The sequence below is a fragment of the Astatotilapia calliptera genome, chromosome 6 (assembly GCF_900246225.1).
Source record: "Astatotilapia calliptera chromosome 6, fAstCal1.2, whole genome shotgun sequence".
Lineage (NCBI taxonomy): Eukaryota > Metazoa > Chordata > Actinopteri > Cichliformes > Cichlidae > Astatotilapia > Astatotilapia calliptera.
This window is the reverse complement of record NC_039307.1, coordinates 29,559,268-29,572,842: the sequence shown is the minus strand read 5'-3', so window position 1 is coordinate 29,572,842 and position 13,575 is coordinate 29,559,268. Positions and strand designations below refer to the sequence as shown.

The window sequence follows — 13,575 nt, the reverse complement described above, 5'->3', positions numbered from 1 at the left end:
TTGCATTAAGTGTTCAGGAATTACAAACATTTTTATTCAAAAGTCTGGAAGTCTTGAACCCGTGGACATCATCACATGATGATTTCCTCTCTCTGAGATGCTCTGCCAGGCCTTTCTGTCTTCCTCCATACTTTTCTCTTCTCATCATTCTTGTGCAAATAAATCTTGGTTTCATCTGTCCAAAGAATGATGTTATCAGGCAAAGGCTTTTTGGCTTTCCTTTTCTTGAGTGTAACCAGTAATTTTTACCTTGTAGTAATCGCTCTGTATTTCTATTGCTAAAGACAAATTTTGATGGTAGACCTTGACAATAATACACCTACCTCCTAGAGAGTGTTTCTGATTTGGTTGGATGTTGTGAAATTGTTTTTGTTAACCACGGAAAGAATTCTGTGATCATCCACTTTAATTGTCTTCAGTCATTTTCAGTTGGCCAAGTCATTCCTTCCTTTTAATAATTCCCCAGACTGTTGATTTTAACACTACCAAAGTTTTTGATATCTCTCTGAAAGGTTTATGTAGATTTATCAGGTTAAAGATGTCCTCCTTCTTTTGCGTTAACAACTCTTTGTACCTCATATTAAAAAATGCAACTTCAACACATGGAATCGAAACTAGATCTTGAGAGAAGAGCCCTCACCTGGCTGTATAAAACTGTATAAAATGACTGTAACCCCTAAACAGATAAGGAAATACTTAATACTTATTTAACCCCTTCTGAAAGCCTACACAATCCTATAATGATTGTAGGATTTAAAATCTATTGTGGTAGATTTTATGCATCATTGTCCAAATACTTATGAACCTAACTGTAGCTGCTTAGGTATACTGACGTATAGGAATAGAAGCTACAGCAAAGACTATGAAATCTATGGGTGTGTATGTGTGTGTGCAGGTCTTTCAGAGTGCGCAGGAGCTTCTGCAAGGCTACCAGGTTCACCCAGAGATCCAGGCTCAAATGTTTGCTTACCTCTTCTTCTTCTCCAACGTGTCACTGTTTAACCAACTGATGGACAAAGGTATAGAAAAAGCATACACACACACACACACACACACACACACACACACTCTCTCTCTCTTTTGCATTTGCATTAGACCCTCCGGGTTCGTACAGTTGTGAAAGTATATGAGAGACACAGTGAACTAAACTGTGTCCTTGTGTCCTTGTCAGCATTTTGACAGGGGACTAACCCAGATTTGTCCTCAGTGCCCTTCTCCTATCTGCATTCTGTTTCTCCCCCTCCTCTTCCTCCTCCCCCACCTCCGTCTTGCCTTCCTTCTTTCCATCTGGCCATCAGGGGGTGAGACAAAGAAGAGTGGAGATGGGATTGGGTGGAGGCGAGAGAGAGCAGATAGAGCAGGGGAGGAGTGAAAAAGGGCGGAGTGAAGGGTAAAGGGCTGGAAGGTCGTTCGGTTGTTATGATGACTTTGCTAATAGGCTCTTACCTTTCTTTAAAAATAACAACAACAAAAACAGAAAAAAACAGTAATTTACTGCCAGCTGTGTCTGCATGTCAAGCCAGCTCCCCTCGCCCTCTCTTTATATCGTTTGTCTTACACACACGGACACATACACACACACTCAGATACATGCCATATGTCTTCATTAGCTCGTAGAGACAGGACAGATCACATGTCTGGCAAAGGCAGAAGGAGAAATACCTTTAATACATGCAGGGGCTACACCGTCCCCCATCTCATCTCCACCTCCCTCTCTGCCTTGCTGTCTGGCTTTCTCTCTGCCTCGCTCCCATTTTTGTCGCTCATTGATATTTCTCTGCTGATGGTGTCCATGGTAACAGAGAAGTGAGTTTGTAGCAGGTAACGCTGACGTTCGCACTGGGTGCTCCGCAACCCACTCACACACACATGCACACTTGTTCACATTCAGCATTCAAAAACCCTACACTCACATTGCTCAATCATACAGCCGAGGAAAGATGAACGGCGTGGCGGAGATGTTCGTTGTGCTGTAGGGAAAACTTGCTAACAAATTATAATAAATGCTGTTTGGATGGTTTGATTTTGGGGTATACACGGCATTATCACACCTTTTGCCGAGAGGTTAAGAGATGTCTGGTCAGTTTGCGATGCCTCTCATATAGATTACTGTATGCCTAGACATAAGCCTATTACAGCGGAGGGTGTGTGCGTGCATCCAAAACATATGGCAGAAGTTATGTGTGTGTGCGCGCAGTCAGCAGATAATGCTGCCAGTTCATTGTCTGCCTGAAGCTTCCTGTCATGTGCTGCTTGTAGTGATTTTGGGGGGAGACGTTCAGTTTAGGACTGTGTGTCTGTGTGTGTCCTAAAAAAGGAATTTAGGAATCCAGATCATTCCCTTGACTTTAATGTCCTTAAAAGCAAAAGTTAGACATGTTTGGTAGAAACAGAGACTGTATATTAAGGATGGAAGTATCGGTGATGTGGCTTTGAAGTGCTGTTTTAAAACTAGACTTGCTGTGATACTAGATGCCATGAGGGGGGATTTTACAGAGAAGGCAAAAACACTGCACTCTTCTATAGCAGACACGCCCAAGCCACACTCTGCTTTATCTTTGATTGTACTCAACATCTACTGTAATGTACAAAATAAAGATCACTTTGTATTCAATAAGTAGCGATTGAGCCCATAAACTTATCAGGAAAGTGTTTACTCAGAAAAAGTGAGCCGTGGGTCATTTTACAGTCTGACTTATTTTCATAACCAGACCAGTCTCCCCCTGGGATCTACACCCACCCAGGCATCCCGTGGCAGCTTTTTTATTGAATTGTGGACATTTCTGTTATAATTTTACTACATCAGTTTTTACAGCTGCCCACAGTTTGTTATCTAGCCTGTTTTAAATAGTTTTATATAGGAAGCGGACGGTTTCATTGAGACATTTCATGTATGGGTTCTGGGAAATATTAACTATTGCAGGTGCAACAGTTATTCAGTTCATCATTTCTGGTATTTGTAAGTAATGTGCCAAAAACTCTCTTACTTTTAGGTTTTATTTCTCTAATGTCAGATGCTTTAGGAAATTGTACAGGGATTTTTAGACATTTGCCTGATTACAGAAATTTCTTTACCTGTTGAAAAGTCTGTTGGATGGATCATTATAGCTCACCTGGTTGAACAGATGACCCATGTACCGAAGGCCAGAGTCTTTGCTGAAGCGTCCGGGTTTCGAGCTTGCCTCAGACTGTTTTCTGGATGTCACCCCCACCCCCCACCGTACTTTCCTGTCTGTTTTACACTCTCTTATCTAGAAAAACTGCCAATCTTTACAGTAAATGGATCGGATAAATGTCAGCCTTGGACAGTGGTGAATGGCATCTTACTTGCCTGTTGGCTCATATCAGCTATAATTTCCATTATTTAGTCAATATGGGCGTATAATGCTGATATTGGGTAATATTTGGCTGATAAAATTGTGATTGCCTTGTCATTGCAGAATTATTGCATTATATATTGCTGTGTATGTTTACTATATATAGAACTAGTATTTAGATTAATTATTGCTTGTTTTGACTTGCAGACTACAGATTAAAAAGGAGATTTTAACCACATCTGATAGATTTTTTGCACATTTGCTCTGATTATGTAAAATGTAGGTATTAAAATATTTGCAGGCTCTGAAAAAATGACACCATTGGAGCGCAGTTATTTTTCATCGTTTCTACTGAGCCCCAACTCGAGCCTTAGCTCACTTTGAGGGGGTGGAGGGGTACATACCAGAAAGTATTAAATGCATTAAAGCTGCAGTGAGGTAATGAAACAATAGGATCCCAGCTTCAAAAGTGCTAGACTTATAGTCATCGCCTGCTTAACTTGCCACAAAACTTCCTTTCAGTTCTTTGATGTGCGGGAGAGAAAAGGAAGGATTACACAAGCAGGAGCTCAGTCAGCTGAGCCCTTCTGCAGCGGTGCATTTGTATTCTGCGAGGAGTAGGCGGTTGCTGGCTGTTGCTATTGTTCCACCTACTGCAATCACAACCTAATTAAAAATTAATGTCTGTATTGCCGAACAGCACACATGCACGCAGACGTAAGATCTCAGAAGCACACATTCTGTATTTTACTCTGCCTTTCTCATGCGCACACCCTCAAATAAAAATCTACTGCAGTGTTTCTGATTAAATACTCAAAACGCTCCCTTCTGCTCGTGTGTGTGTGTATGTGTCTTTGTGCACGCAGGTCCGTCTCGGGGTTGGTTCCAGCGTTCCAAGATGCTGCAGATTCAGGCATGCTTGAGGATGGTCATGGAGTGGGCGAGCAGGTCCGGTCTGGGACATCTGGCTGAAAAATTCTTCACCAAACTCAACAGCACAGTGTCCATATTGGCCACACACCCCCAACAGCTCACTCAGGTAACACACAGGGAAATGTCTTTTTTGTTTGTATATGATGAGCCTCACATTGCTATAAGCAATGGGGAGGGAATACGTGGGCGTAAGCAGAAAATCTTAAAATAAAAAATTAGTCTCAAGTTGTAAATGAAGTGATCGATCAGCTTGTGATGAGTGACGTCCTACAAAACCCTGCTAATAAACTTGTGACTCCCCTGACATCCTCTCATCTCTTCAAGTCTGGGATTTATTTCTGCTCTTTGTTTGCAGTTGGGGTGGCGAGCGCTGTCCAGTGAGCACCCAACTCTAAAACCAGTCCAGCTCCACCGCATTCTCACTCAGTACCAGCTCACAGCAGAGATAGGCCCCGTTCCAACATGGCAACCCAGCAGCGAGGACGAGCCGTACATATACAGAACAGGTACGTTTGTGAGCTTGTGTGAATTTTTCCGGCCAGAGACGCTGACAACATTATGACAACACGAAGCCCTCGTGTTATGAGTTGGGATTATAGGTACAATAAATACTGGTCTGAATCTCGTGAGTTGGCAGTTGGAGGCCTGTTACTGTCGTGCTAAAGGTCAATTGTGTAATGGTTTACTGGGGTTGTTGAGCAGCTTGTAGAATGAAGGAGAAGATCAAGCAAAAACAAATACACATGAATGCGAATGTGGATAAATCTGTTTTAAACCAGGACTGCTACTGATATTTGGTCGTTTAAAAATCTTATTTGTGGGCCGATATTTTTATTTCTTTCACACAAAATTTTTTTTTTAATCTGTTTTATCTATTATTTATTAGTACACACTAACGTTACATGACAGTACAGTTTAAAAATGAAAAAATGATGGTTTTATTGACACGTTGTTGTTTATATGTTTACACTTGGGTCAGCTGGTTTGTGGCATTACCATCAGAGAAGTTGCAGAGTGCCCTCTGGTTGACAAACTAAGAAACATCAACACTCTTGATGTAATTGGGAGACTTTCCCTGTTGTCTATTTCCTTGCTGTATTTTTCATTTATTGGTGCATATAGATGCCGATATCACTATATCAGGAAATAGCTGAAATTTTTTCTTACGTGTTTGACAAGCAGCTTTATAACTAAAGGAGCAGAAATTCTCAGACAGTACTGAATCACAGTGATTTAACACAATTACTCGTTGACTTTGAAAGCACCATGCACTTATTAAGCTGTCAAAACAACATTTTTAACATTATTTCCTCTGTAAGTGTGGATACTAGCTCTGCATGAGTTTTTATGCCAGATGACCTTCCTGATGCAACCCCAGAGATTTGTCTCTTTCTGGGATTGAACTAAAAAGCTTTCACTTGTTAGGTGAATGTGTAAATCAAAAAGAAAAATAGGTTGCCTGCTCCAGTTTAGCTCCACTTTTCCCATTAACTGAGATGCAGGATGAAGGGTATCCAAAGCTATCCAAGACAAACTGATGTTCTTACGCTGCAGAAAAGGTCATGTGCAGGCGGCATCTCGACTTTAAGGCGTTTAGTCATAATCCTACAGGTGGTAGCTTTGTACCGTTGGCTCCTCAGCCAAACAGATGCACCAAACGTCCGAGTCTGAGGTATTTGACATCACATAATGAAGTAATAAAACTACCTTGGTCTAGCCTCATATTTACCTGTTAATGGGTGAACAATCTAACACTTTGTGAACTTTGGGCACTTTGTTGAGCGAGGAGAGCAGAGGAAGGGAAAGATATGCACTGATTTGTTATAAAGAAGACATAATAGTTTTTGTGCCCAACAGTTGATTTGGTTCATCTGGACGTAGCGTTTCAGTGGGAGAAATGTTTCATCACTTCTTCAGTCTCAGCTGACTGCAGGTTTCCCCAATCTTATAAACAGTACATTTGCATAATGACTGAAACTGGCACCACTGAAAGAACAATGGACTGGGAGGTCAGTTCCTTGATCATTAATATGCAAATTCTCATGACCATTGATCAATTATTTCATTATTTATAAGATTGGAGAAACCTGCAGTCAGCTGAGACTGAAGAAGTCACTTGGATGAGTGATGAAACGTTTCTCCCACTGAAAACGCTACGTCCAGATGAACCGAATCAACTTTTGGGGATACCTGGATGACTGAGCACGCATCAAGACGAAATAGTTTTTGTGATTGTTGGAAGACAAAATTGTAATTAAAAAACAAGGATTATTGATGACCTACTCATACTTCAAAGCATTTTGAGGTTTCTTGAAACCAGGATCAGAACTGGTAGATAGAAGAGAGAGTGCTAGATACACGTTGCGTAAACTTGTGTGCATTCAATACAGTTAATGCTAACTAGCAGCTAGCGCTATTTATACTAATTGTGCATTGTGTATTGAATATGTAGTCCTTCAAGACAGCAGCACAGATTTATGTTAACATCAGTGTTTGTGTTTGCAGTCGACCTCCTGGAGAGCTTTGAGAACCACCCTCCAATTGTGCTGCCCAGCTCGGGCTTCAGAGTGGACCTGGACAGCGAGTGTGTAGAAGACAGCATCTACAGACAGCTGCTCTACATCCGGCACTACCTGTGGGGGCTCCGCACCAAGACGCAAACACACACCAACACTCCCAGTGTGCAGACACACTCCAATGGAACCAACACAGCTGACTGGCCGGAAGTTCAGGTTCAGAAAGACAAACATACACACACTCAAGTGTGTACTTGAGTACACCTAGTAATCCAGGCCATGTGCCTCAGCAGCTGTGGCTGTTGAGGAGTTCCTCGTAATCCCATAAATGAAAGACAAAACCCTCTATTCCAGCCAACCCACACACACACACACACACACACACACACACACACACACATATACACACACACACACACACACACACACACAGAGAAACCTAGACATGGTTAAATCATGGTTAATCTGATTAGTCTTTAGGCTGTCTAATTAGTGGGAACGGCTGACTAGACCATAATCCCTAGTGTTACAGCACCCTCATATGTACACATACCCGCACACAGAAAAGTATGCATTTAAAAGTATGCTCACTGGAACATTAATATGTGCAATGATAATGCATTCAAATTTTAATCATCTCAAGCTGATGGGTTTTCATGCAGGAGCAAAGCTTCAGCGATGCTCTAAATATTCTTGCAGGTGAAAGAAAAAAGGAATAATTGTTATTGCTATCATCTGCATCCTCACTTTAGATGTCAGATTATCCTCTAAAGTCTGTCTGTCCCATCTCAACACAGAGGGAGCTTCTACCTCCGAGCCACAGCAGTCCCCGTTCAGGGGGTCCAGGGGACGACGGGCCAGGAGAGCCAGGAGAGGAGAGAGGACGGGACAGACCCTCAGGCCAGTCTCACACACACAGCCTCAGACGGAACGGCACCATTCACCACCCTCGAACTGCAAATCCAGACCCGTCCTGCCTCCTGACTCCTCCCAATACCCCCTTGTACCCTGAAGGAGGAGGCGGAGGAGGGCCTGTGCCGCTCATCGGCACCAACGTTCAGACCAACGGCTGCACCGGCAGGACTGTGGCTGAATGTAAAAAGACCAATGGACTCATCACCAACGGACTGGAGGGTAGGCCACGTTATTTACAGGAGGTGGACAAAATAGCAAAAACTAATGTGCAGATTTAATTTTTTTGATAAAAACACAAATAACAAGTACCAGTGTGTAATCAGACCCCCCCCCTTACCAAAAAAAGAACAAAGGCTTCACACAAGCTGATTTTTTTTGTACTGAATTGCATAATGCGCTTTATTATTATTTTTTATTATTTTGTCCACCCCAGATGTGCAAGTTTAAATCTTACAGTTAATTTTAGATAGTGAGCATGCATGTGTTTAAAAAAATCAGCAACATTTCAGATCTTCAGCAGTAGATACCTGCAGATATTGACAACCTCTGCTCTCGTTTCTAAGTTTCAAATCCATCCATCTCACTGCGGCAAAAACCATTATTAATTAAGGTCACAGGAATCCAGAGTTTGCTTTGGCACTACACCCTCTGCAGAACAGAATTAATGAAGAAACAGCAGATTTACATTGATCAACCATGTTACGGTCAATACCATGTCACTCAGTGACGTGTGTGTGTGTGTGTGTGTGTGTGTGTGTGTGTGTGTGTGTGTGTGTGTGTGTGTGTGTGTGTGTGTGTATTGCGGGAGGATTTGTCACAAACACTTTATTAATGTGGCATGTTGTACATTTTATTACTGCTCAGTTTAAAACGCCTTTATAGCTGCACTGAAAGGGCATGACAAAAAATGCTGATTTAAAGTGTGTGCAACAGTAGATCCCCTTCACTGTGTAGTGAGTGTGACCTCTGCAGGCAGAAGCATGTGTGTGTGGTATAGCAGCTGCACCTTTGCACATGTCTGAATATCCGCGTGTTTCTTCTGCACAGCAAGTCTAGTGTTTTTTTCCTGTTTGTCCAACCCCATAGCGAGACCCTGTGTGTGTCTGTGTGTGTTTTGTGCCTTTGGGTGTCTGTGTCCTCTGCAGGGTGTATTAGTGGGTGTGAATTCCCTTTCCCTGTATCCTCCCCCGGCGTCCCCTCCCTTCCTGATGACTTGTGTGTGGTGTTTGTAGTGGAACTGGACAAGGGACCCTACGGACTGGGCATGGGACTCATAGACGGCCTGGTAAGTAGACAAACGCATTTTTCACAATATATCGAGTTTTAGCCACGTGCTTTAAAAATGCTGGGTCACTAACATATAGTATATAGTATAAAGATTAGATCTAAGTATATAGATTAGATTATAGATAGTTTATTCATTCCCGGGGGGAAATTCACAAATTTCAGCAGTATCCACATGCACATGCTAGACATACAATAAATACTGACACTGATAACTACTACTTTTTACACATTTTAAAGTTACGTATTGCAAATAAATTAAAGTGCAAAGTAAATTAATACTTTGTATTCATATCCTTTATTTATTGTTTAAGAGCTACCTCCCTGAAAATGTCATTTTTACCCTCCTAGGACCTGGCGTGTGGACAACACATTTTGGGTTGTCTAGACCAAAATACCAAATTTTGCTCTACAAGGGCCTAATATGCACATTATACTGCCACTGTTCTCTGCCACTGTTAAAACGAATGTCCTCATATGTGGATCTCATTTTTCTTAGAAACAAAAATCAGGTATATTAAAAAAAATCAGGTAATTCTTTGTTTTTACATTCATCAGGTCCCAATCAGCCCAAATAGCAAAAAAAGAAATTTTTAAAGTTTTTAAACACTGTGGTTTTATTTTGAATGCTTACATTATTTTTACTTTGTGCACAGAAACAAAATTATTTCACAAAAACCAAAAACTACCAGGGTCAAAATTATTAGCCCATTAATTTTAACAGTCACTTGTGCATCTTTTTTGATGGATAACAGCCTGCAGTTGTTTTTGTAGTTTTCAACATGTCTCACACACGTCTCCTGAGCAATCCCAGCCCATTTTTATTTGGCTAATATCTCAAGCTCCTCCAGATTTGATGGTTTTCAATTCACTCCTCAGATTTTCCATGACATTCAAGTCAGGGTTTTATGCATGCAAGTTAATAACCTTTACTTTGGTTTCTGGAGATTATCGATTATTGTTGTTTTATAAGATAAAATCACAACCTACACCCAGTTTTGCTGCTGACTGCTTAGGTTTTCTTTCACCTTGACGCAGCTGCAGACGCACTGAAGCATCCCCACAGCATGATACCTCCATCACTGTGTTTCACTGTTGGATAGTGTTCTTTAGCTTGCACTCTTCTCCATTCTTTCTCCAAACATGACCAGAATCTCTGAGGCCAAAGAGCTTTAGTTTTATAATTCTGGTATGCATCATTTTTCACCAGGTTGATCTTAGCATACAGTCTGGCTTGCAGGTGTCTCTTCTGCAGAAGTTGAGTTTTTTTTGGTCTTCATCCTCACAGTCCAGTGACTCTAGCAGGGCTCTAGGGATTGTCTTCTTTGAGACTACAATTCCCAACTTAGCTAAGTCATTCACTTGCGTCCTGGCAGTTGTTCTAGGGTCTTTAAACACATCTCTCACTAGTTTTCTTTCCAGAGCCTTGATGCTTTCTCAAGTGACAGCTCGCTAAAGTTATTATATTGTGTGCAAATTGGAAGATAACACTCAGTTTTAACTTTATTTTACAAGCTTTGAGTATAATTCTGTTATTGTGTGCAAATTTTCCTACCTATAACAAAAGGTTGTTAACGTTAGTGTCTAGAAAAGGACCAGAAAACCAGACCAGACTAACTAGAAAAGGTTCAATGGTAGAGGTAGTGGTGCTGGGTTTTGTATACTTCTAAATATCAGTTTAAATCAGCAGTTATCAGTAGTAGTGAATGCACACAGCTTTAATGGACACCTGCCTCTGGCCAAGTACTTTCCCTGGCTGTGGCATCAATCGATTTCCTTTGCTTTCTCCATCCTGCAGCACACTCCTCTCAACGCTCCAGGCATTTACATCCGGACTCTGATTCCCGATGGACCAGCCGCCTCTGATGGCAGACTGAGGATTGGAGACCGCATCCTGGCGGTGAACGGTACCAGTCTGATAGGAGCAGACTACCAGAGGTAAGGGAGAAGTTATAGTGGAGGCGTTAAACAGAGATAAATGATACCACTGAGTTATCACTGACTTCAATGACAATGAGCAAACTTTCCACATTGCTAACCACTGCTGTCAGCCTCTTAAGCCGATTGATTACTTTGATTGGTCGAAGCTCAGACAGTGATGCCATGTTATCCTCACGTTTCTGCTGAGCATCAGGTAACCAGACTCTGTCCTTCTCCCTCCGCTTCCTCCCGTTTGTGCCATTACAGCGCGGTGGATTTGATTCGTCTGGGAGGGGGTCGACTGCGTTTCCTGGTAGCCAAGTCCGACCCAGAGGTCTCGGAGAAGATCAGCGCCTCCTCCTGCTGATTACCTCGGCCTCCCAGCTAAGACATGCACAACATGCTACACCGGACTGGAGATAGGAACTAACAAGGAATACAGATGTGTGCACTGACAAACGGGATACACACACCACTCTCAGCCAAAGGAGTACCTACGCCTCATGAAATATGAATGTGAAACCCAGCGTCTGCACGGCTCAAAGCCAAACAGATTACACTCCACGACTCCACTGAACAGCTGCCGTACCTGCTTCCCTCACGCAGACTCCTGCTGGGTTTGTATAACAGACACAGTCTTAAACCCTCGGTGACTTCAAAGGAGTCCGCAGCGAGGAAAGTTGCCTAATTAATCAGCGTTTGAGGTGGGTTAGGTCTAACCAATCAGTATGCAGTGTGAGGCGGTTTAAAGCACAGCGGATTCTCATCAGTCAAGCCCAGAGGCACGTGTGACTTTTGCCAACAGTATTTTTGAGTCGTTTCTATTAAATTCCAGATGTAAATAGCACGCTGAGATGCCTACCCAGTTCTCTGAAACAGGTAGACACAAACTGAAGATGTACTTTAGAATTTTAGAAGTATTTGCAAACAAAGTGAGCCTCAGTGAACCCCTGAATGTTTTGTAAATCCATTTGTTGTAGCGAGCAGTATCAGCGTCTACTCCACAGACGCAAGTTTGTGAACGAGTGTTGACTTTTGCACTGAAGAGTGGAAGAAAACGACAGAGGCAGTGAACTGAAAAATCACGAGTAGTACAACCTCGCTCTCCCGTTCCACCTGTGACATCGTACCTGGACTTCACCTTCGCTGGGGGAGGGGGCACTTAGTTAATAACCACTCCATGAAGACCACATGCTCCACTCCAGACTCTCAGCTGCATCCTTGCAGTGCATTTAAACTGCAGCATAAACAGCTGTTTGTAAATATTCAACATTGTCTCACACATATTATTTGGATCTTCAGAAGATGAAGTCGCCTTTGGGAACGACTCGTGTTGTTGTGGGTTTTTTGTTTTTCCTGAAATATATTTGAGACACTAAAGCCTACAGACGGAGAAAAGGGAAAGTGCAGTCATTGGTTGTAAACTTTTTTTTTGTATGTCATGGTTTGCTCAACAACATTACAAGAAAAGTGGTAGCCACCCATGCTGTTTGTGCTGGTTTTAGGTTAAAATATTGGGCTTGGATAGCTGCCTGGAATCAGATATAATTCTCTTTATTCTAATTATGCTTTGAATAAAACAAATTTAGCAGCAGCAGTTATTTTACTAGACAAAACAACCCAGCTGCCGTGGTCGTATAGTACAACATAAAGTACCTCCTGCCCCCGATCACTTTACCTTGATAGAAAAGATCAGAAGGTGAGGACGAGATGAAGAGAAGCCTGGAGCTCAGAGAGAGCTCGACTGCACTTATAAGAAACCTTTTAATGTGAAGGTGGATGTAAGCCTAGCTCTGCTGTGTAAAAACTACAAAGTCCTGAAGATGGACTACAAAAAGCACCCATGTGTCAGGTTGTTCCATGCATTTGGTGGAAAAAATGAAGTGAAATTACATTTTTGACAAATTCGGATTCAACCTGCAAAACATCGTCCTTCACCTCGTGAAGCCTGAACCATGAAGTACCTGATAGAAAAATGTTTCTTTTTTAAAACCGAAGCTACAGAAAAAAAAAGATACATTTGGATAGTTTTAATTTGTATTGTTTTTGCTACATTTGCCATTTTTGTGTGATTTATTAGTAGTTTTTTTTTTTTAAAATACAAAATAAAAATCAAACTGATGAGTGTATATGATACACTTGGCATTGTGGGGTTAAGAAGCAGCTTATCACAGCGGCGTGATGTTCAAAGTTCAGCCGTGCCAGTTACGGTATCACAGTGTCTATCAGTTATGAGACTGCATCGTTACATTTCCTTTCTCCTCCTAAAGGAGGCATGAAAACACCTTTGCTTTATAATAATGTAGAGCCATGCTGACACGTCCAGATCCCGTCACTCACTCCAAATCCTTCCTCAGCAAATCCAAGTGTTGGACCACAGCATCAGCCAGTGCTACAAGGGTCACCTGACTGACCATAACCACCAATCACAGCAGGGCATCCATATCTAGCTTTACCTTACCATCTGATAATGTTTTCTAGAGTTGTAACTGGCTGGTTATTTGCACTGTGGATTTTTTTTAAGCAAAGTGTGAAACTCTGCATGAGATATTTGCCAGTTTTACTTAAACCATAGTTTTGCTGATCATTTCTGCAGTTTGAAACTTGTTGGGTGTTTTCATTGTTTTTTCCCCCAGTTTTGTTTCTTTCTTCTTCTTTTTTGCAGTAACAGTTTCCTTTTGTGCGTTTCA

At 41.9% G+C, this 13,575-nt stretch overlaps 1 protein-coding gene across 6 annotated transcripts in view; it reads left to right on the top strand.

Moving 5' to 3' along the window:
* The window catches only part of radil (Ras association and DIL domains), a 31,622-nt gene extending 18,720 nt beyond the window's left edge, over window positions 1-12,902 (top strand). For 5 of the 6 annotated variants that reach the window (XM_026171564.1, XM_026171563.1, XM_026171560.1 and 2 more), the window contains 8 exons: window positions 896-1,019; window positions 4,184-4,356; window positions 4,606-4,756; window positions 6,756-6,982; window positions 7,564-7,900; window positions 8,827-8,966; window positions 10,764-10,903; window positions 11,153-12,902. In XM_026171564.1, the coding sequence (XP_026027349.1) occupies window positions 896-1,019; window positions 4,184-4,356; window positions 4,606-4,756; window positions 6,756-6,982; window positions 7,564-7,900; window positions 8,827-8,966; window positions 10,764-10,903; window positions 11,153-11,252 (1,392 nt within the window). In that variant the 3' untranslated portion in view covers window positions 11,253-12,902. The remainder of the gene's footprint in view (window positions 1-895; window positions 1,020-4,183; window positions 4,357-4,605; window positions 4,757-6,755; window positions 6,983-7,563; window positions 7,901-8,826; window positions 8,967-10,763; window positions 10,904-11,152) is intronic. The other variant, XM_026171561.1, reaches the window with a different exon arrangement.
* The last annotated feature ends 673 nt before the right edge of the window (window positions 12,903-13,575 follow it).